General features: G+C 43.8%; 1 protein-coding gene across 1 annotated transcript in view; it reads right to left on the bottom strand.

Moving 5' to 3' along the window:
* Nucleotides 1-23,265, bottom strand: part of LOC126997053 (teneurin-m-like) — a 439,194-nt gene that overhangs the window by 71,174 nt on the left and 344,755 nt on the right. The window contains exons 9-10 of the mRNA XM_050858090.1: nucleotides 20,545-20,631; nucleotides 3,312-3,474 (exon numbers count right to left, since the gene is read on the bottom strand). Coding sequence (XP_050714047.1) covers nucleotides 3,312-3,474; nucleotides 20,545-20,631 — 250 coding nt within the window. The remainder of the gene's footprint in view (nucleotides 1-3,311; nucleotides 3,475-20,544; nucleotides 20,632-23,265) is intronic.

Raw genomic sequence — 23,265 nt, 5'->3', positions numbered from 1 at the left:
ATCCCAACAAACAAATAAACACCAAAACACACTCCTTTCTCTCTCTCCTTCCTTCCTTCCTCCTCTCCTTTCCTCTCCTCCTCCTCCTTCTCTCCCACACCCATGAAGGAGGGAAACATTATTATGCATAGTCAATAACGGGGCTCGAACACAGACACCGCGGTCCAGCCCGTGCAGCGGCGGCAAAATGGATTCATGTGCCATAACCCAATCCTCGCTAAAAGACACCGCACCGTATGCATGTAAATGACATTAACCATTCAGAGGACGCGGCCCAAGCACGAGCAGGTGACACCGCTCCGAACGTGGCCACCGCTGCTCTCTCTCTCTCTCTCTCTCTCTCTCTCTCTCTCTCTCTCTCTCTCTCTCTCTCTCTCTCTCTCTCTGTCCCTGTATTTCCCTCTCCTTCTCTCTTTCTATTTCTCTGTCTCTGTCTTTCCTATTTCTTTGTATATCTCTCTCTCTATCTATCTCTCTATCTCTGTGCTTTTGCTTTTTCGTGTATTCAATGCATCTTTTATTCTTTTCATCCTTCATCCTTTTAAATATTCAGTCATTCAGACATCCAGGCACTCCATCAGTCCGTCAGTCAGGGATACACTCGTTCTCTCCACCAGCCTTCCTTTTTGTCCTACCTTCCGTCACTTCACCGCCTGTCACGGATGGATTTCTGTCTTACTCTACGGACTGGTAACATATAATTCATCTATCCTGACATCAAACACAAGGAAAGTATGTCATCCCTTTAAACATTTATACTTTTCACGCCCCCTGAAGAGTCTCTCGGTAAGGATTTAGGTTGGTATTCTCAGAGGCTTCCGTTCCTCATATCAACTACTTCCTAAGGCCCAGAAAAGGATGATCGAGATCTCATGACTGTTCTTTCACGTTCATGGCACAGATGCATTGTCAGACTACCACCACGGTCATAAAACTACCTATTGAAATGCCCACAACTCCTACGAAAGGCTGTGTGTGCTTGAACTCCGATATGTTTAAGAATATGCCCCTCTTTTTAACTTCTTGGGGATAACTTAACTCTAGGGATCGATTGCCCTGGATAACTAATGGAGACAGAACACTTATACGCCTTGGAATTACCTCTTTAGTCCCCCTCTCCTTACGTCTCCCCTGGGTACTGTCCTAAGCGAGGGACTGTACTGTGTATCATCTTAATTCGAGGGGGTACTGTGGTGTTTTCTTTGATCTGGGAAATATTTAACTTTTTGAATGATACACATCTCTCTCTCTCTCTCTCTCTCTCTCTCTCTCTCTCTCTCTCTCTCTCTCTCTCTCTCTCTCTCTCTCTCTCTCTCTCTCTCTCTCTCTCTCTCTCTTTCTTCCTTTCTCTTTCTTTCTTTCTTTCTTTCTTTCTATCCATCTCTCTCTCTCTCTCTCTCTCTCTCTCTCTCTCTCTCTCTTACCCGGCCATTACTTCCTTTCATTTCTCTTTCCCCGTGTCTCTCTCCCTCTTTCTACTCTTTATTCTTCCCTCTTCCTGTCCTCTCTATGTGGGTCCTTCCATTTTAACTGCGTCCATTTTCATCTTTCCCTCCTATTCGTGTTCCTTTTCCTCCCCTTTTCTTCGCCTTTTTTCCATTCCCCATCGAGCTTCGTTTTCCATCTCCCTATTCCTTTATCAAGCGTTGCCTTTTACTTTCCTTCGTCGCATAATCAAGCAATACCTGGTGCTTAAACTAATCTCTCTCTCTCTCTCTCTCTCTCTCTCTCTCTCTCTCTCTCTCTCTCTCTCTCTCTCTCTCTCTCTCTCTCTCTCTCTCTCTCTCTCTCTCTCTCTCTCTCTCTCGTATCCAATTTTCTCGTTTTATTTTTTTTTCTCATAACTTCCGCCTCCCCCTCACTCTCCCTTCCCCTCTCTTCCGTCTTCTTCCGTGCCTGCCTCTCTTTACTCTTCTCTCCCTCATCTCCTTCCCTTCATTCCTCCGTCCATGCATCTCGTTTCAGTTTTCTCCCTCGCTCTTAAACCCTCCTCTTAACCCCTCTTCTTCCTCTTCCTCTTATACTTCCCCCTCCATCCTCTTCTCTCTCGCTCTCTCTCTCACAAACAGCTACCCGTATATATTCTCTCTCTCTCTCTCTCTCTCTCTCTCTCTCTCTCTCTCTCTCTCTCTCTCTCTCTCTCTCTCTCTCTCCATTTTCCACTCCTATCTCTTCTAAATTTCCTCTTTCTCTCACTTTCTCGCTTCGTCATTTCCTTCCACAATCCTTCATTCTTTTTTTTATTCTCTCTCTTTGTCAATCTCGCGGTCAGTCATGTCAGCAAGGCAATCAGTCAGTCAGTCAGTCAGTCAGTCAGGTGGTCTGTGGATATTTCTTACTGCCTGCCTCTCAGTCCGCTTTTAGTTTTATTATTTGTCTGTCTGTCTGTCTGTCTTTCCCTCTCTCTCTCTTATTCTCTAGTTTTTCGTTTCCTTCTTTGTCCCTCACACGTCACTCATATGCCTTCTCTTTTTATATGATATGATTCTCTCTTCTTGTCATCTTCATACATTCCTCTTCTCTCATATGCCTGTCTCTTCTCCATTTTTCTCTAATACCCTTTATTCAAATCCTTTTCTTCCTCCTTAAATCACTCTCCTACACTTTTTCTCCCAAGCTTTCCCTCTCCTCTACATGTCCCCTTTCACTAAACACTATTTCTTCCTTCCTTCCTTCCTTCTTTCTTCTCTTTCTCTCTTGTTTCCCTCGTACAGTCTTTCTCCATTTCAAACATCCCTCTCTTTTATCTTTCTCACCCACCCACGCCACTCCATTTCCTTCCATTCTTCTCCTTCTGTTCCTCCTCTTTTTCAGAACCCTTGACTCTCCTCTCTTCATCTCACACATCCTTTCCTCTACCCTCCTCTTTTAGCACCAGCATCCTTTCATCGTATCTTCTCCACCCTCTCCTTTTTTTCACACTTTACTGACTCTTCTTTCCTCATCCCCTTCTAACGCTCCTCCTCCCACATACTCTTCTATACCACATACATCTATTGTTTCTTCTTCATGTTCTTTTATTCCAGTTTTTTTCTTTTACTTTTCTCTCATCATTCCCTTCTCAAACTCATGCCTTTCCTCTTCCTCATCTCCTTATTAAACTCCTAACTTATCATGATTTCGTTTAACACATACATTCATCCTTCTTTCTTTACGTCCTTCTTCTTTTTTAACTTCTTTTACCATTCCATTCCCTCTACCTCCTCTCCTCATCCCTTTCTCAAACTTCTTCTTTCACACCTTCTCCTTTACTAATTCCATCCATCCTTCTCTCTCCATGTTCTCTTTCGTTCCCATGTTCCTTGACTCACTGGCAAAGAAGGTGGTGGTGGCGGCGAGGCAGAGGGTCACGCAGACGAAGACAACTGTGGTGCAGCGCCATGAACACCTGCGCCACGACGATTTGGAGGCGTCCAGGTGTAGCCTCAGCGGGGAGAACCGATGCCCGCTGGACTGACTCAGGCGAAGCTGGTGCTGTGGAGGAGAGAAGGAAAGGTTGAAGATGTGTGGAGGAGGTAAATGGGGAATGAATGGGAGGTTGTTGTTTCTCGACGTGGTAGATAGGAGGGTATTAGGAGGTTCAGAGGGACAGGCAGAAGAGAGGTTAGGTGTGGAGCGAGGTAAGAAAGGATGGGTGTTGTTGCTACTGGAGGTGATATGGAGTATAGACGAGGATGATGGTAAGGAATAAGAGGCAGGAGACAGAAAACAAGAGGTAAAAAGAGAAGAGTTGAGAGAGAAAGGTAAACGATGTGTGGATGGAGGTGAAAAGAGGATGAAAGGATGGTGATTCTGGAGGCGGTAAGGAGTAAATAGGTGGGTAATAGTGGGGTTTAAGAGGCAGGAGACAGAAGACAGGAGGTAAAGAGAGGAAAAAAGAACGGTTGAGGATGTGTGGAGTGAGGTAAATAGGGGATGACAAGGTGATGTTGTTTCTCGAGGTGGTATGGAAGTAAAAAAGGGTAAAAGGAAGGATTAAGAGGAGACGGATAGGAGACAGGAGAATGGATAGTTGGAGGTAAAGGGAGGAAGAGAGTTGAAAAATAAAGATTGACATGTGGAGTGAGGTAAAAGTAGACAGGTGGTAGATAGGTAGTGTTATTTCTCAAGGTAGTAGTGAGTAAAGACGAGGGTAATTGTAGGGGTTAAGAGAAGACATGCAGAGGAAAGATTAGGTAGGAGGTGAAGATGGGAAGCGAGGATGAGGTAAATAGAGGAGGCGGCGAAGGACAGATGAAGGATAGAGGAGAGGGGAAGGACAGGAGATAGAAGGAGGAACAAAGGTAGCTACTGTCTTGGATGCTGTGAAGGATGGATGGAATTGGTAAAGGAGAAGGTTTGAAAGAAGGAGTTTGAGAAGGGGATGAGGAGAGGAGGTAAAGGAAGGAAAGGAAAGGTAAAAGAAGCTGGAAAAGGAGAAGGACGTACAGAAAGAAGGATGAATGTATGTGGTAAAGGAAATGATGATAAATTAGGAGTTTAAGAAGATGAGGAAGAGGAAAGGCATGAGTTTGAGAAGGGAATGATGAGAGAAAAGTAAAAAAAAATAAAAAAAAAATAAAACTGGAAAAAAATAGTGAGTGGGAAAAGATGACTAAGATAAGTTATTAACCCGGTATTACTAATCTGGGTATGTGGATTTGCCTGGTTATGTGGTACCATGCTTTTTTATTTTTACATTTAATGCTTAGTGAGAGTGAATGGATATATGGATAGTCAACTGCAGGTGATGCGTGACAAAATGGCAGGTGTTGACAGGTATGTTTTTTCATTAAGCTCAGGTGAGTAGATAAATATGTAAAGGAGAGAAAAATATACACAAAGAAGAAAAAAAGTTATTGATGAAAAGGGCACTGAAAAAAAAAAAACTATGTATATAAACATGACGAATGGATGATGATAAACTCACACAGACAGACCAATAGATAGGTAAACGCACGCAAAAGAGACACAAAACAATAGATGGCTCAGTAAGTTCTTAGAAGCTATTAAACAAAAGCGCACTGAACAAACAAACCCCCCAAAATAATGATATATAAACAGGACGAAATGGATGACAATTTACTTACACAAATAGACAAATGGATAGGTATACACACACACACACACACACACACACACACACACACACACACACACACACAGAAACACACAGATAACAACAGATGACACAGAATATGCATAGGCAGGAGGAGAGAGAGAGGTGAGTGTTACATATTGATACAGAGAGAGAGAGAGAGAGAGAGAGAGAGAGAGAGAGAGAGAGAGAGAGAGAGAGAGAGAGAGAGAGAGAGAGAGAGAGAGAGAGAGAGAGAGAGAGAGAGAGAGAGAGAGAGAGAGAGAGAGAGAGAGAGAGAGAGAGAGAGAGAGAGAGAGAGAGAGAGAGAGAGAGAGAGAGAGAGAGAGAGAGAGAGAGAGAGAAGAGAGGAGAGAGAGAGAGAGAGAGAGAGAGAAGGAGAGAGAGAGAGAGAGAGAGAGAGAGAGAGAGAGAGAGAGAGCAGAGGCAGGAGGGCAGGGAGGGTGGCAGCTGCTATTTGTCAGGATGGAGACAGACAGTGTATAAATAACAGGCTAATGGATACTGATACATGAACTGATAGGTATGTATATGTTATTGACACACACACATATATGTATACATCGTGATAAGTATACATGTTGGTTCTGGCAGGTTAATTAAGTCGTATGTCGATGGAAAAGTGGTGAAAATACTCGCAAGCTACTGCACAGGTGAAGGAAAGTAATGCATCGGTGTTTTTCTTTCTGTTTGTGATGTTTTTTTTTTTTGCTCGTTTTCCAAAAAGGATGAGTTAGGAAAATATAGTGGTCTCTCTCTCTCTCTCTCTCTCTCTCTCTTTATCTATCTATCTATCTATCTATCTATACCACTTATAGATACACGCTTGTCATTTTTGTTTTTTGCTCATTTTCGAAAGGTATGAGATGGGAAACAATAGCAGTCCCCCCTTCTCTCTCCCTCTCTATTTTTATATCTATCGATCTATCTATCCACCTCTATCTCTCTCATATACACACGAACGCACACACCCAAAAAAACTGATGTAAAACTCTTAAAAACACAAGTAAGATAGATGCTAGATAGATAAGATAAACTAACAGACAGAGACAGGCAGACAGACAGACGGACAGACACAGAGCCCGCACGCAATTGGCTGCATTTCACGCGTGCTGGGGCAAAAGGAGGCGGCCCAAGACCAATGTACATGCAATTGAGGCCAAATTGTACCTGTATTGGTCTGCGCCGCGCCATACACACCTGAATAACGTTAATTAGCTGGATCCCGCGGCCGACACCCCAAATATTCCACGGTCTTGACACCTTTCCCTTTCTTCCTCTCCCTTTTCAATCTACTTGTCTACTATCTACTCTCTACTGTCTACCTATCTACTATATATAATTAGGTAGATCCCGCGGGCGACACCCCAAATATTCCACGGTCTTGACAGCTTTCCCTTTTCACTCTACCTGTCCACCTACCTGTCTACTATCTACTTCTTACTGTCTACCTATCTACTATATGCAATTAGGTGAGTCCCGCGGCCCACACCCCAAATATTCCACGGTCTTGACACTTTTCCCTTTCTTCCTCTCCCTTTGCACTCTACCTGTCAACCTACCTGTCTACTATCTACTCTCTACTATCTACCTATCTACTATATATAATTAGGTGGATCCCGCGGCCCACACCCCAATATTCCACGGTTTTGACACCTTTCTCATTCTACTTTCCCTTTTCATGCTATCTGTTCGCCTTCCAATTTACCTGTTTGCATTTTTTTGTCTTTTTTTTTCTGTCTCTGGTTCTCTGTCTGGTTGTCTTTCTGTCTGTCTGTCGCTCTGTGTTTGTCTGTCTACTATTTTTTTTTGTCCTTTAATGTGTCTGTTTATCTGTCTGTGCTGTTGATCATTCCTCTCTCTCTCTTCCTGTTTTCTTATTTCTGTTTTTTAATGTCTGTCTGTCTATCTGTTCGTCTATCTGTGCTTTTCTATCTGTCTGTTATCTTTTATTTTTGTGTTTTTTATGTCTTTCTATCTGGTTGTTGTCTATCTGTATTTTTTTTAGTGTAGGGGTCTGTCTGTCTGTCTGTCTGTCTGTCTGTCTGTCTCTCTCTCTCTCTCTCTCTCTCTCTCTCTCTCTCTCTCTCTCTCTCTCTCTCTCTCTCTCTCTCTCCATTGCCTCCCTTTCCTCCTACTGCTGTTACCTTTTTTTTTTCCCTCCATCCTCTTCCTCCTCCACGCATTCGTCTCCGTCTTCTCCTTCCTCTCCCTTTCTTCCTTCCTCCAATTTGTCTACCGTCTCCTTCCTTCCTCCGCCCTCTTCCTCTTCAAATTTGTCTTTCTTTCTCTCCTTCCTCTTGTCTCCGTCCCTGTGTTTTCTTCCTCTCTAGTGTCCCTTCCTCCCTCTTAATCTTCCTATTTCTATCTATTTCACTTTTTTCACTTTACTTCTTTCTCTCCTTTTGTGTGTGTTTTCCCACCTCTATTTATCGTTCTTTTTTTTCTATTTCCATCCTGCTCCTCCATTTCTTTATACTGTTCTCCTACCTCCATTTCTTTCTCTTCCATTCTTTAACCTCTTCCTCCCTTCTTCCTCCTCCTCCTTTCTTCAACTCTCTCTCTGTTCGTCTTTCCTCCATTCCCTCTCCTCTCCTCTCCTACCTTCTCTCAGTCCCTCCCTCTTTGTCACTGTCATTTTTTTTGAGGGGTAACACATTTTAATGCGTGTCATTATTATTGTTATGGCGACGGAAATTATATGTAGAAGCAAAAAAAAGAAGGAAGTTGAGGAGGAAAAGGAGGAGGAGGAGGAGGAGGAGGAGGAAGGCGAATTTTCTTGCAATGTTAAAATCTAGAGCTTTCCACTGTATCAAATTTTAGTTATTTTAGTCGCGTTCACATATTTCAGCATTTTCCTCGCTCTGGGTTCACATTCTGGCGGGAGAGAGAGAGAGAGAGAGAGAGAGAGAGAGAGAGAGAGAGAGAGAGAGAGAGAGAGAGAGAGAGAGAGAGAGAGAGAGAGAGAGAGAGAGAGAGAGAGAGAGAGAGAGAGAGAGAGAGAGAGAGAGAGAGAGAGAATACAAGGGAAAAGTCAAGCGAAAACCGGAGTTGAAACACAAAAAGTAAAAACACCATATTAAAAACGATATATCTCCTCCTCCTCTCTCCTCCTCCTCCTCCTCCCCTCTCCTTCGCCTCCTCCTCCTGCTTCTCTAATATAAGTTTCTCTTACATATTTTACATACATTTTTATTCTGGTGAAGTCTTACACAAACTACTACTACTATTACTACTACTACTACTACTACTATTACTACTACTACTATTATTACCACCACCACCACCACTACTGCTGCTGCTGCTACTACTACTACTACTACTACTACTACTACTACTACTACTACTATCACGCTTTGCAATATTCTAATTTCTTAAGATTGCTATTCACAACAGACAAAGGGAGAGAGGAAAAAGAAAATAATAGAAGAAAATGAATGAGTAAACAAAAGAAGGATAAAAGGGAAAGGAGAACAAAGAGAAGGAAAAGGAGGAATGGGAATAGGAAAAGAAAGGGAAAAAACGAAGCATGGAAAGAAAGAAGAGGGGAGGGAAGAGGCGAGGAAAAGGAGGAGAGGAGAGAGAGGCAAGTATGAACGGGAAAGAGGGTAGAAAGGAATGAAGGACAGAGGAAAGGAGCCGAGGAATATGGAGGAGAGGAGAGAAGGGAAAATAGGGAGGAAGAAGTGAAGGAGGACGAGGAGGATAGAGAAGAGTGAGGAAAAAGGGCGAAGAAATAAAACAAAAACAAAACAAAGAAGAAGGAAGGAAGGAAAAAGAAGAGAAAGAGGAGAAAGGATAGGAAAGGAGGAGGTGGAGAAAGAGGTAAGCGGTAGAGAAAAGAGAAAAGACGAAGAAAGAGAAGAGAAGGATAGAGAAGAGTGAGTGTAAGGAATAAACAAAAAACAAAACAAGCAGAGAAAACAAAAGGAAGGAAGAGAAGAAAGAAAAGAAAAGGAGGAGCAGAAAAAGGGGAACGCGGTAGGGAAAGAAAAGACGAAGAATAGGAGTAGGGCGGGAGAGAGGAGGGGGTAAAAAGGAGAGAGGCTTAAGGGGAAGGGAGAGAGGGGATGAGAGGGTGAGGGGCAGGGCAGGTGGGAGGGGGGACTGAAAGATTTTTATGGTGTTATGAGTTGCTGGTAGACGTTAGGAGAAATTTTTCCCGAGACGATGCAAGGCTTTGAGGAGAATTTCCGACGCCATTACGAGAGCCGGAGAAATATTGCGGCCCTCGGCGAGATGTTACGAGGGGGCAAAGGGGAGGGGGTGATGTTAGGGGGGGAGGGATTGAAGAGGGAGTGAGAGGGTAAAGAGGGAGTGTGTGTAATGAGAGGGGAGAGATAGGTGAGGTGAGGGAGGTAGAAAGGAGGCGAGAAAAGGAGGTAAAGGAGAGGGAAAAGAAAGGGAATGTGGGTACAGAGGGAGAGTGTAATGAGAGGGAAGATAGAGGTGAGGTGAGGTGAGGGAGGTAGAAAGGAGGTGAGGAGGGAAGGAAGAAGTGAAGTCTGAAACGGGGAAGAGGAGGAGGAGCAGGAGCAGGAAGTAGAGGAGGAGGAGGAGACAGAAGAGTGAGGGGAAAGGGTAAGGAACACAACAACGACAACAACAACCGGAGAAAAAAAGAAGGAAGATGAGGAAAAAAAAGAAAAGGATGCACAAGGTAGGGAAAAAAACAGACAAAGAAATGGTGGAAGTAAGGTGAATGAGAGGCCAAAGAGAGGAAAAAAGAGTTTGTTACATAGGAAAGCGGGGTTATGAGAGGGTTAGAAAAGGGATTAGAAGAAAGAATAATGAAGAGAGGAAAAGAAAGGAAACTAGGGAGAGAGGAAGGAAGAGCTTAAGGGTGAAAGAGAGAATGGAAATGATAGAGAAGAAAAAGGGGGAAATAAAGTAGAAAATAGGAAGGAAGAGAGAAAAAAATAATGAAGGAACAGAAAGTGAGTTGTGGTATAAGATAAACCAGCAAGGGGAAGGTGGAAGGGTTGAGAAGGGGAAGGCATGGGGATTAAAGGTAGAGGTTGAGGAAGGTAGAAAGGGGAGGAGAGGAAAGGGTTATTGGGGTGGGTGCTGAAAGGGGAAGAAAGGAGTGGTGGTGGTGGTAAAGGGAGGGGGGGGTGATGTTGTGGGGTAAAATGGAAGGGAAGATTTGGTTCTTTGTGTTGGGGGTACAAGTGGGAACAGTGTGTGTGTGTGTGTGTGTGTGTGTGTGTGTGTGTGTGTGTGTGTGTGTGTGTGTTGAGGGTACAAGTCTCCTCATTATTGAAGCTAATGAGCCATTACTTTCCTCCTTCCCCTCCCTCCCTCCCTCCCTCCCTCCCTCCTCCTTCTACTCCTTTCCTTCCTCCTTCTCCCGTCCCTTTCATTCTCTACCCAGCTACTTCTCCTCCTCGTCTTCCCCCCTTTCCCTTCTTTAATCTCATTGTCCTCCAATTTCTTCCTCCCCTTTCAGACAGACAGACAGACGGACAGAATCACAGACAGACAGACAGACAGACTCAGACAAAACAAAGGCAAAGACACGCGGACTTAAGATAAACGATTAAATATACATACATACATACATACATACGTACATACATAAAATACACACAAAACTTTCTGATACGCAAAATGAGAGAGAGAGAGAGAGAGAGAGAGAGAGAGAGAGAGAGAGAGAGAGAGAGAGAGAGAGAGAGAGAGAGAGAGAGAGAGAGAGAGAGAGAGAGAGAGAGAGAGAGAGAGAGAGAGAGAGAGAGAGAGAGAGAGAGAGAGAGAGAGTAAAAATATACATACAGATCCCTGGAAATTATGATGAAGCCGGAGATGTGAGAGAGAGATAGCGAAATATATGATCCAAGCGCTGCCGGAGATAAGAAAAGAGAGAGAAATGGAGGCTGGAAGGGAGGGAGGAGGGATGGAGGAGGACGAGAAGGAGGGGTGGAGGAAAGAAGAAGGAAGGAGTGGGACGAAGGGAGGAAAAAAGTCAGGGAGCAAGGGACAGAGACAAAGTTGAGAGAATGGAAGATGGAAAAGAGAGAAGAAAAAGTAGAGAGACGAGAGGAGGAGAAAAAGAGGAAAAGGATCAGGAAGCAAGGGATAGAGAGAAAGGAGAAAATGGAAGTGATGGAGAAGAGAGAAAGGAGAAAAATTGGAAAAAAGTGAAGGAATAAAAAAGAGAGAGAAATGGAGGAAAGGAGAGAGAGGAAGGTAGAGAAGGAAGAAAACGGAAAGAAAGAGAGGAAAAGAAAGGAAGCATGGGAGAGAGGAAGGAAGAGTTTGGGGGTGAAAGAGAGAATGGAAGTGATAGAGGAATGGAGAAAAGAAGAAAAAGAGGGAAATAAAGTAGAAAATAGGAAGGAAGAGAGAAAAAAAAATAATGGAGAGAGGAAGGGAAAGTTTACTGGTGGAAGAAAGAATGAAAATGATTGAGGAATGGAAGAAAGGAGAAAGAGAGGGAAGTAGAGAAAAAAAGAGGGAAAGAAAGTAGAAAATAGGAAGGAAGAAAGAAAAAGTAATGGAGAGAGGAAGGGAAAGTTTACTGGTGGAAAACAGAATGAAAATGATTGAGAAATGGAAGAAAGGAGAGAGAGGGAAATAGAGAAAAAACAAAACAGGAAAGAATACAGAGGAAAAGTAAGGGAACAAGAGATAAGGGAAGAGTGAGTGTGGAAATGATGGAGGAATGGAAAAGAGAAGAAAGGAAGGGAGGAGAGAAAGAAGAAAACGAGAAGGATGAGATAAAACACACATACACACATACGCCCAATTACAAACCACTTTTTTTGGGTGTTTTTTGTCAGAAGGAAAGAAGGAGAGGAAAAAAATATTAATGGAGAAAATGATGAATGAGATTGAGACTTCAGATCCAGCGTTGCCAGCAGGAGAGGAAGACAAGGGAACGAAATAATCCAAAAAACACAGCGTTACCAACACAAAAAAACACCCTCACCCCTTGAATGTTTCTGTTGGGGTCTGCCTCAGTCTTTTCCCCTTCCCCTCTATTCTTCTCCCCTTCTTTTCCCCTCCTCCCTTTTATCTCCTGTCCCCTTCCTCTCTACTCTCCTCCCCCTACCTCTCCCTTTATCCCTTCCCCTTCCGCTTTTCCCTTCTTTCCTTTCACTCCCTTTCTCTCTTTCTTTCCTTTCCCTTCCTCCACTTTCTTCTACCTTACCATTACCCTCTCTCCTCCTCTCCTACCTCCTCCCTTCCTCTTCCCTTCTACTTCCCTTCCTTTCCCCTTTTCCCTTCCCTTTATCCCTCAATCCTTCCTCTCCTCTTTTGAACCTTATGACCTTTCTATCTTTCCCTTTCTCTTCTTCTCCTCCTCTTTCTCGCCGTCGTCCTTTAACTCCTCCTTCTCCTCCTCCTCCTCCCCCCTCTAGTAATCTTAGGCCATCTCACGTCAGGAGCACAAAGGACTTGACCTTGTTGAAGCAATGAAGTGAATGGCATGTGATTCATCGGATGGCTCATACTACTTTACTTCTCCTCCTCCTCCTCCTCCTCCTACACTTCGTCCTCCTCCTCCTCCTACACCTCCTCCAGTTCTCTTTTAAGTTTTCTCCTTTGTTCACTTTCCTTGTCCTTCCATCATTCCTTCCACATTCCTCCACTGTCCTTTACTCCTCTTCTTTCTCCTTCTCTAACTTTAATTTTTATCTCTCCCACTCTCTTTCTTTCTGCCCAGAGGTGTAAGATAGAGTGATTGATAGATAGATATTGATAGAAGGGTAGAGAGAAAGGAAACGGGGCATTCTTTAATTGCTTATACTGAAAAAAAATAATAGCGAAAATAAAACAAAATGAAAACGTAAAAAAAGAAAAAAGAAAACGTCAGTCCCTTCTTTTTCCATCCATTTTTTTCTTAATTTTCACCTTTCAAACACCTTTTCCTTCCTTCCTTTCTGTCTCTTTACTTTCTTCTTCCTCCATTTCTCCTCCTCCTCCTCCTCCAAGTCTCAGCCTCACAGAATCAGCCGCTCTTTCCCTCCCTCAAACCGCCAATCACGGAGCTGCGAGTCGGCAAAGGGAAGAAAAAAAGAGCAAAAAAAGATAAAAGGAAAGAAAAAAAGAAAACCAACGAACACGATCGGAACAGCGTCTCAGGTAATTTTCTTCGCCGCTTCAACAGGTGCGAATAAACACTGATGGGAGAGAGAGAGAGAGAGAGAGAGAGAGAGAGAGAGAGAGAGAGAGAGAGAGAGAGAGAGAGAGAGAGAGAGAGAGAGAGAGAGAGAGAGAGAGAGAGAGAGAGAGAGAGAGAGAGAGAGAAGGAGTGACTGATGTAGATCTCTATTTTTTTCCTTTTAATTCTTTTCCTTTTATTTTTCCTCCTTTCTTTTGCCCCTCCTTCCTTCCTTCCGTAATTTCTTCCTTTTTCTTTCATTTTCTAGTCTGATGTTAATTTCACAGTACAAGGAAAAAATAAACGTGTGAGTGAGGATGCAAACATATATTTTCAGTCATTAGTTTCTTTCTTTTCTGTTTCGTTATATCTTACGAAAAAAAAAAAAAAAAAATAGCGGGCTCTTAGTTCTGCCACCTCAGCGAGACACCTTAGAGGAGGAGGAGGAGGAGGAGGAAGAGGAGGAGAAGCAAAGTGGAGGTGATACATACACACATACAAACATAACACCCACACCCACACAGAGAAACACACACACACACACACACACACACACAGGTGACTGGTTCGTTTCATCCTGCGATACATCCACGCCAAAAAGAACACACACCATGGCGGATCATTATCATCATCAGTCACGCCGGGAAAGGAACGGTTTATACGCAATACATAGTTATGCAAATCACTTCATTATTCACTCCGCAAAATAATTATGTATCCCCCTAATTGTTGGGTTGCTCTGAGCACGCGATTCTGCCTCTGTATAGGTGTGTGAATGTGTGTGTAGAGGAGGTGATTGGTAAGTATATGTTTGTTTACTATATCCATCTTTTTCTATTTTTCTCTCGATATGGGAACAATTATTTACATTTTTCTGATTTTCTTTTTCTTATATTTGGTTTCATTATTGTGCCATTCTTAGTCTTGTGGTTTTTGAATGTATGTTTTTTTTTATATTTTCCTTATCTATCTTTATCTTTATTTATGGGTATACAATCCTTCGTTACAATTATTTACTATTTTCTATTTTATTTATTTATTTATTTTTTTGGTTTTGTTGTTGTTTTTCTGTTCTCAGTGTTGTGATTTTTAAGTATATGCTTTTTTTTTATATATCTGCCTTATCTATTTCTGTCTTTATCAATAAGTATTCAAGTATTTAATCTTTCCAATATTATTTTTCTTATATTTGGTTTTAATGTTGTTCCTGTTCTTAATGTCGATGTTTCTGAGGGCATGTTTTCTTTCTATTTTCCATATTAATCATTACATCCCCCTTTCCCTCCCTCTCTCCTTCCCTTTCCCTTTTCCTCCCTTCTACCTCGCTTCCTCCTCCCTTTCCCCCTTTCTTCCATGTACCTCTCTTCCCCCGATTTATACATACAGGTAAATAACGTGTATGATTTAACAGGGAAAGGTGTTTCTGTTGTGTGGTGTTTTATATATAAGAAACAAATACACGAGAGAGAGAGAGAGAGAGAGAGAGAGAGAGAGAGAGAGAGAGAGAGAGAGAGAGAGAGAGAGAGAGAGAGAGAGAGAGAGAGCTAAGGAGGCCCACTAACCTTCTTTTAAAGTAAAACTGTGTTGGAAACCTTTTTCTTTTTCCGGAATGGACTTGGGAATTGTGTGTGAGTGTGTGCGTGTCCGTGTGTGTGTGTGTGTGAGTGTGTGCGTGTCAGTGTGTGTGTGTGTGTGTGTGTGTGTGTGTGCGGGAGTATGCTCACGCACACCCTATAAAGCCTGGCCAAATCGGTTGAGTGGCTGTGATAAACTTGAGGCGCGGGAGATAAAATGAAATAAAAATAGGCATAAGCGGAGAAACAAAGTGGAGAGAGAGAGAGAGAGAGAGAGAGAGAGAGAGAGAGAGAGAGAGAGAGAGCGAGAGAGAGAGAGAGAGAGAGAGAGAGAGAGAGAGAGAGAGAGAGAGAGAGAGAGAGAGAGAGAGAGAAGGGGGGAAAGGGGGGAATTCTCCTTCAAGAGGCTTAAAGAAGATCATCTCTTGGTGAAGGAGTTGTGTGTAAGGCTTGTGACGCGAGGGGGGGAGGGGGGAGGAGGAGAAGGGGAGAAAGAGGAGGGAGGGGGAGGGGAGAAAGGGAGAAAGTGAGAGGGGAGGAAGGGAGGGAGGGAGAAAGGAGGGAGGGGGAAGAGTATGGGACGGAGGGAAAAGGGGGATATAAGGGTAGATACGGATTTAGGGAGAGAGAGGGGAGCGAAAAAGGGAGGGATGTATGGGAGGCAAAAAATATGGAGGAGGGATGGAGGAAAGAATAACAGAGGAAGGGAGATAGAAAGAGAGGATCAACGGAGAGAGGAGGGGAGCAGAAGGGAGAAAGAAAGAATAGAAAGAAACGGAGGAAAAGGATGGAAGTGGAGGAACGGATAAAGTGAGAGAAGAAGGGAGAAGAAAGGAATAGAGGAATAGAGAAGAAGGAAGAGGAAAGTTGAAGGAAAATGGAGTTAGGAGATGAAGAGGGAAAAGAGAAGGAGAGAGAGAGAGAGAGAGAGAGAGAGAGAGAGAGAGAGAGAGAGAGAGAGAGAGAGAGAGAGAGAGAGAGAGAGAGAGAGAGAGAGAGAGAGAGAGAGAGAGAGAGAGAGAGAGAGAGAGAGAGAGAGAGAGAGAGAGAGGTGGGGGGGGGGGCAGTGAATGGAAGAGGATAACACGGTGGCTTTCGTTTTATCCTTCGCCATATGGAAAGCAAACCTCTCGTGTTGGTCTTTTTAGGTGCTCAGGGGAGTAAACAGAGAGAGAGAGAGAGAGAGAGAGAGAGAGAGAGAGAGAGAGAGAGAGAGAGAGAGAGAGAGAGAGAGAGAGAGAGAGAGAGAGAGAGAGAGAGAGAGAGAGAGAGAGAGAGAGAGAGAGAGAGGATGTAAGGGAGAGAGAGAGGGAGAGGGAGAGAAAGGGAACTAGAGAGGAGAGGAGGAGGAAGAGGGAGGGAGGGTGGGTCAGGTGGGAGTGAGAAGAGAAAGCAGATTGGTGTGTAACAGAAGAAGGATGGAAGGTCGAGAGAGAGGAAGAGGGGAAGAGAGGGAGGTAGAGTATGAATGAGATAGGATAACGGACGTGAGGGAGATAATTTTCGTTTTGAGAGGAAAGGGGGAGAGAAAAAGAGAAAGATTCAGAAAGCAAGAGAATAGTAAGACGAAAAAGACGTGAAGCAGGGTAAAGGAGGAGGAAAATAAGGAAGGTAAGAGGAGGAAAAGAATGGGTGAAAGGAGGAAAAATAAGGGAAGAAGAAAATAAAGAGTTGAAAGGAGTACAAGGAAGGGTGAATGAGTGAATGGAAGGTGGGGACATATTCGTAAGGGAGGAGGAAAAGGAAATTAAAGAGAAAGAAAAGAAAAGGAGAGAAGTGCATGGAGGAGGAAGGTAAGGAAAAAAATAAAATAGGAAGAGAGGGAGAGAAAAGTTGCAAAAGTGTAACAAAATAGAGGAAGAAAAGAAGGGCAAGAGGGAGAGTAAAGGATGTGGGAGAGACATGTTTGGAGGAGGAGAGAGAGGAAGGGAAGGCAAGGGATGGGGAGGGAAGAGGAGGCCAGAGAGAGAGAGAGAGAGAGGGAGAGTGGGAGGGAGGAGCGGTAGGCAAGGCTAGGCGAGGGAAGAGGAGGCCAGGGCGAGTGAGGGAGGGTGGGAGGGAGGAAGGGAGGTAATGATTAAGTTTGTGTGCGGTATTGGTGACTGGTGCACGCAGGGAGAGCTCACAACACGTCATGAATATTGCATGGAGAGGGAGGCGGGAAGGGCGCGGGAAGGGAAGGGAAGGGAAAGCAAGCGGACAGGGAAAGGAGAGGAGAAGGAAAGGACGAGAAGAATAGGTAAAGAAGAACAAGTGAGGGACAGGAAAGGCAAGAGAAGGGAAGGGAAGGGAAAGGGAAGAGAAGGTAAAGAAAAGCAAGGGAAGAACGGGGATGGAAAAGGAAAGGAAAGGCATGGTAAAGAAGCGGTGGGAATGACAGGGAAAGGAAGGGAAAAGAAAACAAGAAAAAGGTAAGGGAGGAAAGGGCAAGGAAAGGGACGTGTAGAAGAAACTAAGGGAAGGACAGAATAGGAAAGGGATGTAAGGAAAAGGAACGGTAAAGGCAGAGAAGGCCGAGCAAAGAAAGGAAAAGGAAAAGGAAAGGAAGGTCAGTAAATGGAAGAAAAGGGAGAACAAAGAACGGCAAAGATGGGACGGAAAAGGAAGACAAGACGGGAGAAGGAAAAGCAAGCAAAAGGACATGAAGGGAAGAGAAGAGAAGGGAAGGGAAGGGAAGGAAAGGGACGGGATGAGAAGAGAAGGGAACAGAAGGGCAGGGAAGGGAAGGGAAGGGACAGGATGGAAAGGGACAGGATGAGAAGAGAAGGGAACAGAAAGGCAAGGAAGGGAATGGAAGAGAAGGGAAGGAAAGGGGCGGGATGAGAAGAGAAGGGAACAAAAGGGCAGGGAAGGGAAGGAAAGGGACGGGATGAGAAGAGAAGGGAACAGAAGGGCAGGGAAGGGAAGGGAAGAGAAGGAAAGGGAAAGGAAGGGAAGGGAAGGGAAGGGAAGAGAAGGGAAGGGAAGGGAAGGGAAGGGAAGAGAATAGTAGAGAAGAGAAGGGAAGGAAAGGGAAGGGGAGGACAGGATGGGTCAGAGATAATTGCAAGGCTTGGGTTGCAGGGCATAGCGCATTCAGGAGTGAGTGAGTGAGTGAGTGAGTGAGTTATGGGGTGAGAAGGTCAGCCACTCAGTCAATTATTTAAGGTGACTGGCAGGAGTTAGGACGCTGAGTGAATGGTGAGTGAAGTATTGAGGCAGTAAGTCAGTCAGTCAGTCAGTCAGTAAAGTCAGGTGGTCAGTACGTGTGTCAGTCAGTCAGTCAGTTAATTAGTTAGTCATTCATACAGTCCGTTAGTGAAGTTAAAAATTATTACAGAGGAGATTATGTGGGGAGATAGGTAGATAGATAGATAGATAGATAGAGAAAAAGACAGATAGATAGAGTAACACTATTCATCCTCTACTACTACTACTACTACCACTACTACTGTTACTACCACTACTACTACTACTACTACAACTACTACTACTACTACCACCCCCAAATACCAGCAACTGAGAGCCAAAATAAACGCATAAACTAATAAATAAAATCTTCCTTTACTCAATAGCTTCCAATAGCGAGGGACGCGACGGGAGAGGAAAGAGGAGAGAGGAGGAGGAGGAGGAGGAGGAGGGAGAAGAAGAGGGAGAGGAAGGGAGCGAAGGAGAGTCGGTATAAGAGGGAGAGGAAGGAGAGTGGAAGAGAGAAGAGAGGAAGGGAAATAAGGAGAAGCAATGTAGAAAGAGGAGGGAGAAGGGAGAGGAGAGAGAGAGAGAGAGAGAGAGAGAGAGAGAGAGAGAGAGAGAGAGAGAGAGAGAGAGAGAGAGAGAGAGAGAGAGAGAGAGAGAGAGAGAGAGAGAGAGAGAGAGAGAGAGAGAGAGAGAGAGAGAGAGAGAGAGAGAGAGAGAGAGAGAGAGAGAGAGAGAGAGAGAGAGAGAGAGAGAGAGAGAGAGAGAGACAGAGAGACAGACAGAGAGAGAGAGAGAGAGAGAGAGAGAGAGAGAGAGAGAGAGAGAGAGAGAGAGAGAGAGAGAGAGAGAGAGAGAGAGAGAGAGAGAGAGAGAGAGAGAGAGAGAGAGAGAGAGAGAGAGAGAGAGAGAGAGAGAGAGAGAGAGAGAGAGAGAGAGAGAGAGAGAGAGAGAGAGAGAGAGAGAGAGAGAGAGAGAGAGAGAGAGAGAGGCAATGACGGACAATTGAGTCACTTCCACGTAAATAAAAGTTGACGAGGAAGCGACCTTTTCGCCGCTCCACTTTTAAGATTTATTACTTTTAGAATTTTTTTATCTTTTTTTATCCTTCTGAACTGTACTCGGTTTCTTTTTTTTTTTTTAGGATTGACAGATATTCATTTTTCGACTTTCATCTTTCAATTCCTTTTATTTTTTTATATTTTTTGAATGTTGGGTGTTTTTTTTTTATCTAGTTTTGTCCTTATTATTAGTTAGTAAAGGGAAGGATATACAATGATGTGAGAGAAATGGAAGGTTGAATGAAGTCTCTCTCTCTCTCTCTCTCTCTCTCTCTCTCCAGCCAAATAACCGTTCCAGTGTAAGCGGTATGTATGTATGTATGTATGTGTATGTATGTATGCATGTATGTATATATGTATGTATGCACGAATGTATGAGTGTTTTCAGTCGTGCGTGTGTTTGTGTGTGTGTGTGTGTGTGTGTGTGTGTGTGTGTGTGTGTGTGTGTGTGTGTGTGTGTGTGTGTGTGTGTGTGTGTGTGTGTGTGTGTGTGTGTGTGTGTGTGTGTGTGTGTGTGTGTGTGTGTGTGTGTGTGAGAGAGAGAGAGAGAGAGAGAGAGAGAGAGAGAGAGAGAGAGAGAGAGAGAGAGAGAGAGAGAGAGAGAGAGAGAGAGAGAGAGAGAGAGAGAGAGAGAGAGAGAGAGAGAGAGAGAGAGAGAGAGTGTGTGTGTGTGTGTGTGTGTGTGTGTGTGTGTGTGTGTGTGTGTGTGTGTGTGTGTGTGTGTGTGTGTGTGTGTGTGTGTGTGTGTGTGTGTGTGTGTGTGTGTGTGTGTGTGTGTGTGTGTGTGTGTGTGTGTGTGAGCAAATTGGTGTGATCCCAACACTGGTGGTCTGGACACCATTAATTAGTCCCGAGGCAGGTGAGAGCCAGGTGAGGCGGGGCAGGTAATGAGCCCGGACAGGCATTGTGATTCCTGCGTCTTGGGGCTCAGGTGAGACAAAGGGACGGGTGTTGCTTGGACGGGAAGGTATAGACGGGTACTGATGACGAGGAAGGGAAAGAGGGAGAGAGGAAAGGAAGAAGGGAAGATGGGAAAGAGAGGAGGGAGGAAGGGTGGATAGAAAGGAGGGATTGAGGTAGGGATAGAGGAAAAGAGGATAGGAGGAAAGGAAGAAGGGGAAGATGGGAGGGAAGGAGTAGGAAGGAGGTAAAAAGAATATAAGGGACGGAAAGAGAGAGGGAGAAAAGGAGAATAGAAGTATAGGAAGAAGTGTAGATGATGGGAAAAGGAGAGGAGGGACGAAAGGTGGATAGAAGGGAGATAAAAAGGGAGTGAAGGAGGGAGGCAGAGAGAGAAAAGCTTACTCTCTTTCCATCTCTCCCTTTACCACTTGCATCAACTCATCTGGAGTCCACCCATACACGTAGATACCATAACACCCACACCCACACACACACACACACTCCCACGCACCCCCTATACAACCCCCCTTCCACAAACACAATTTAGACTTACCTGAGCAAAATAAGGCGAAACGAGGGAGCGCCCTCACACATTCACACGCCCCTTTCACACCTTTTCCCCTCTTTCACACACACAGGTTAGACACTTACCTGAGCAAAATAAGGTGAGGCGAGGGAGTTCCCACCGGCGGCGACCATCCCCGGCGATTCCCCTGCCACGCAGCCACCTTGATACCTGCACGGGACAACACCACTAATTAGACGCACGCCCGGACACCTGAGAGCCAATTAACACCTGTCACAGAGGCGTCACAGCCACCCGCCGCCTGGACACCTGCGCGGCCCAAGACAAAGTGAGGCAGGTGGCAGGGACAGGTGAGGTGTCAAGGGGTTGGCTAATTAAGGTGATTCATTAGTATAGTGGGCGTTTGGCCAGGTGGAGTCCCTTGCATGCCTCTTAGTTGCGTGTGTGTGTGTGGGCGTGTGTGGGTGTGGGAGTGTTTTTATTTTCTGTCACTCCTGCTGTGATTAAAACATTTCTCGGGGAAGTTGTGAATAATTATGAAAGAGAAAAAAATAAACAATGGGCAGTAGAAATAATTTAGTATCAGAAAATAATGCATAAAGTGGAAAAATACATATATTCCTTACAGCCATAATTTGCTCCTGCTGGGATTAAAACATTTCTCGGGGAAGTTGTGAATAATTATGTAAGAAGAAATTTGTTATACAGTGGAAAGTAGAAATGATACAGTAATAAATTGGGTGGAAAAAGTAGCTACATATCTTCCTTATTGTCATATTTTGCTCCTGATGTGATGAAAACGTTGCTTGGGGAAGTTGTGGATAATTATGTAAGAGAAAAAATAAGCAATGGAAGGTAGAAATAATTTAGTATCATAAAATTATGCATAAAGTGGAAAAAAATACATATATTCCTTACAGCCATAATTTGCTCCTGCTGTGATTTATAACATTTCTTGGGTAAATTGTGGAAAAAAATGTGCATTGTAGAGAAAAAAAGTACTAAAAATAATACAGTAGATAGAAAATACACATGTTGCTTACCCTCACATTTCTAAGTAAAACAAAAAATAGCATAAGTCACTAGCAATAGAGAAACATTAACACTATAATATATTAGCTTTAAATTACGTGTATACCAGAAAGTTAATAAATTCTGAATATAAAAACTGAGTGAACACAGAGCTAATGTATCTTTCCTTTACTTCCTTTGCAACGTGTGAAGATCTAACGAGAGGCGTGTAATGACCGTGAACAATGAAATGATGAAGTCGGTCAACCTGAAGGCGTGAAATATTGGAAAGTAAAACAGCAAACTTGACAATTCTTTACTCTTCATATTGGTGCAAAGAATGACGCCCAGAGAGTTAAAGAAAAATAGTTTCGCTCTTTGCTCGACTACCACTCCGTCTTTATTGCCTTAATCTCTCTATCTATTTCCTGCCGTCTTTTTTCAGTTAATAAGATCCACAGAAAAAAAGGCGAATGAATAGGAAAGTGAAAGATACGAAGAAATTAAGGCTCAGGAAGAAAGAAACATAGAAAGCAAGACAGTGTGGCAAGTGAAAATATACGAAGAAAATTAGGTTAAGGATGAGAAGAAAAAAAACAGGAAAAGAAAGTGAGAGATGCAGAGAGAGGGAGAATTACACTATGCCACCACAGCTACTAACACTCACGCACCAGACATCCAAAGTGAGAAAACAAGAAAGAGTAGAAAGTAAACCAACACGATAACCATAAAAGGAGAAAATGAGGCGCACAGAAAGACAAACACACTCTTCCGAACTACACCCAACACCGGTCTTGACAACTCACGCATAAAACACTCACATTTTGTTCACCACAGTTATTACGGACAGCAAATTTAGGCAGACGAGAAAAAACACATCTGACCACAGCCAAAAATAACAAGAAAAGGAATCAAAACAAAACACGGAAGCAAGGTAACAGTGGGGAGGGAGTCAACAGTTGTAAATCGCAGGTGCGTCAATCAGGTAACCAGGTGCGTCAATCAGGTGTCTCCAGAGTGATTCTTAAGTGTGTTCCTCGCGGCAGAGAAGGACTGGCCAGGGTCAGGGAGAATATTAAAGGGGGGAGTCTGTTTGGGCAGGGAAGGTTTTGCTGTACTACCTCCTCCTCTTCTGTATCACCACCACCTCCTCCTCCTCTTCCTCCTCCTTCTACAGTACCATTATGAGCTTCACCAATACTATAATCACCACTTCTGTTTCTCTATACCAAGTCTATTGTCATTATTATTACCACTCCTCCTCCTCCTCCTCCTCCTCCTACTACTACTACTACTACTGTTATCCGTTTCTACAGCAATAACAACACTAACAATTACTACTACTGCTACTATTATTTCTTAGCATAATACCCCCATTACTTTTCACTACCATAACCTCCCTTCCCAATACCATCACTAACACCACCACCTACTCGTTACTACTCCTTACACTACTGCCATAACCACCAGCACCTCTCCTAACTCCTCTTTCTTCTTCTCTTCCTCTTCCTCCTTCTTCTCCTCCTTCGCCTCCAGCTCCGCCATTACCTTCAGCCTCACAATTTCCATTCTCATATAACATTTAAATAGTCACTCCTTACCGGCCACGAATCCTCCAATTCTTCCGAGGATTCACAAACAGGTGGGATTAATCGCATTTGCATGTATTTCTCTTCTCTTTTCAACCTCGCTTCTCGGTTCGCGTGAAAATCTGAGTTCAGTTTTCGTCGTTAAATATTTCATTAGTCCTGCACGCTTGGTCCTTTGATATATATATATTTTTTTTTAGTTTTCTTGTTTGCTGTTTTTTTTTCTTCTCTAGTTTTGCTTTGTTA

This window comes from Eriocheir sinensis, chromosome 11, assembly GCF_024679095.1.
Source record: "Eriocheir sinensis breed Jianghai 21 chromosome 11, ASM2467909v1, whole genome shotgun sequence".
In the NCBI taxonomy this organism is placed as follows: domain Eukaryota; kingdom Metazoa; phylum Arthropoda; class Malacostraca; order Decapoda; family Varunidae; genus Eriocheir; species Eriocheir sinensis.
The sequence above is the reverse complement of the archived record's forward strand: the minus strand, read 5'-3'. Positions and strand labels throughout refer to the sequence as shown.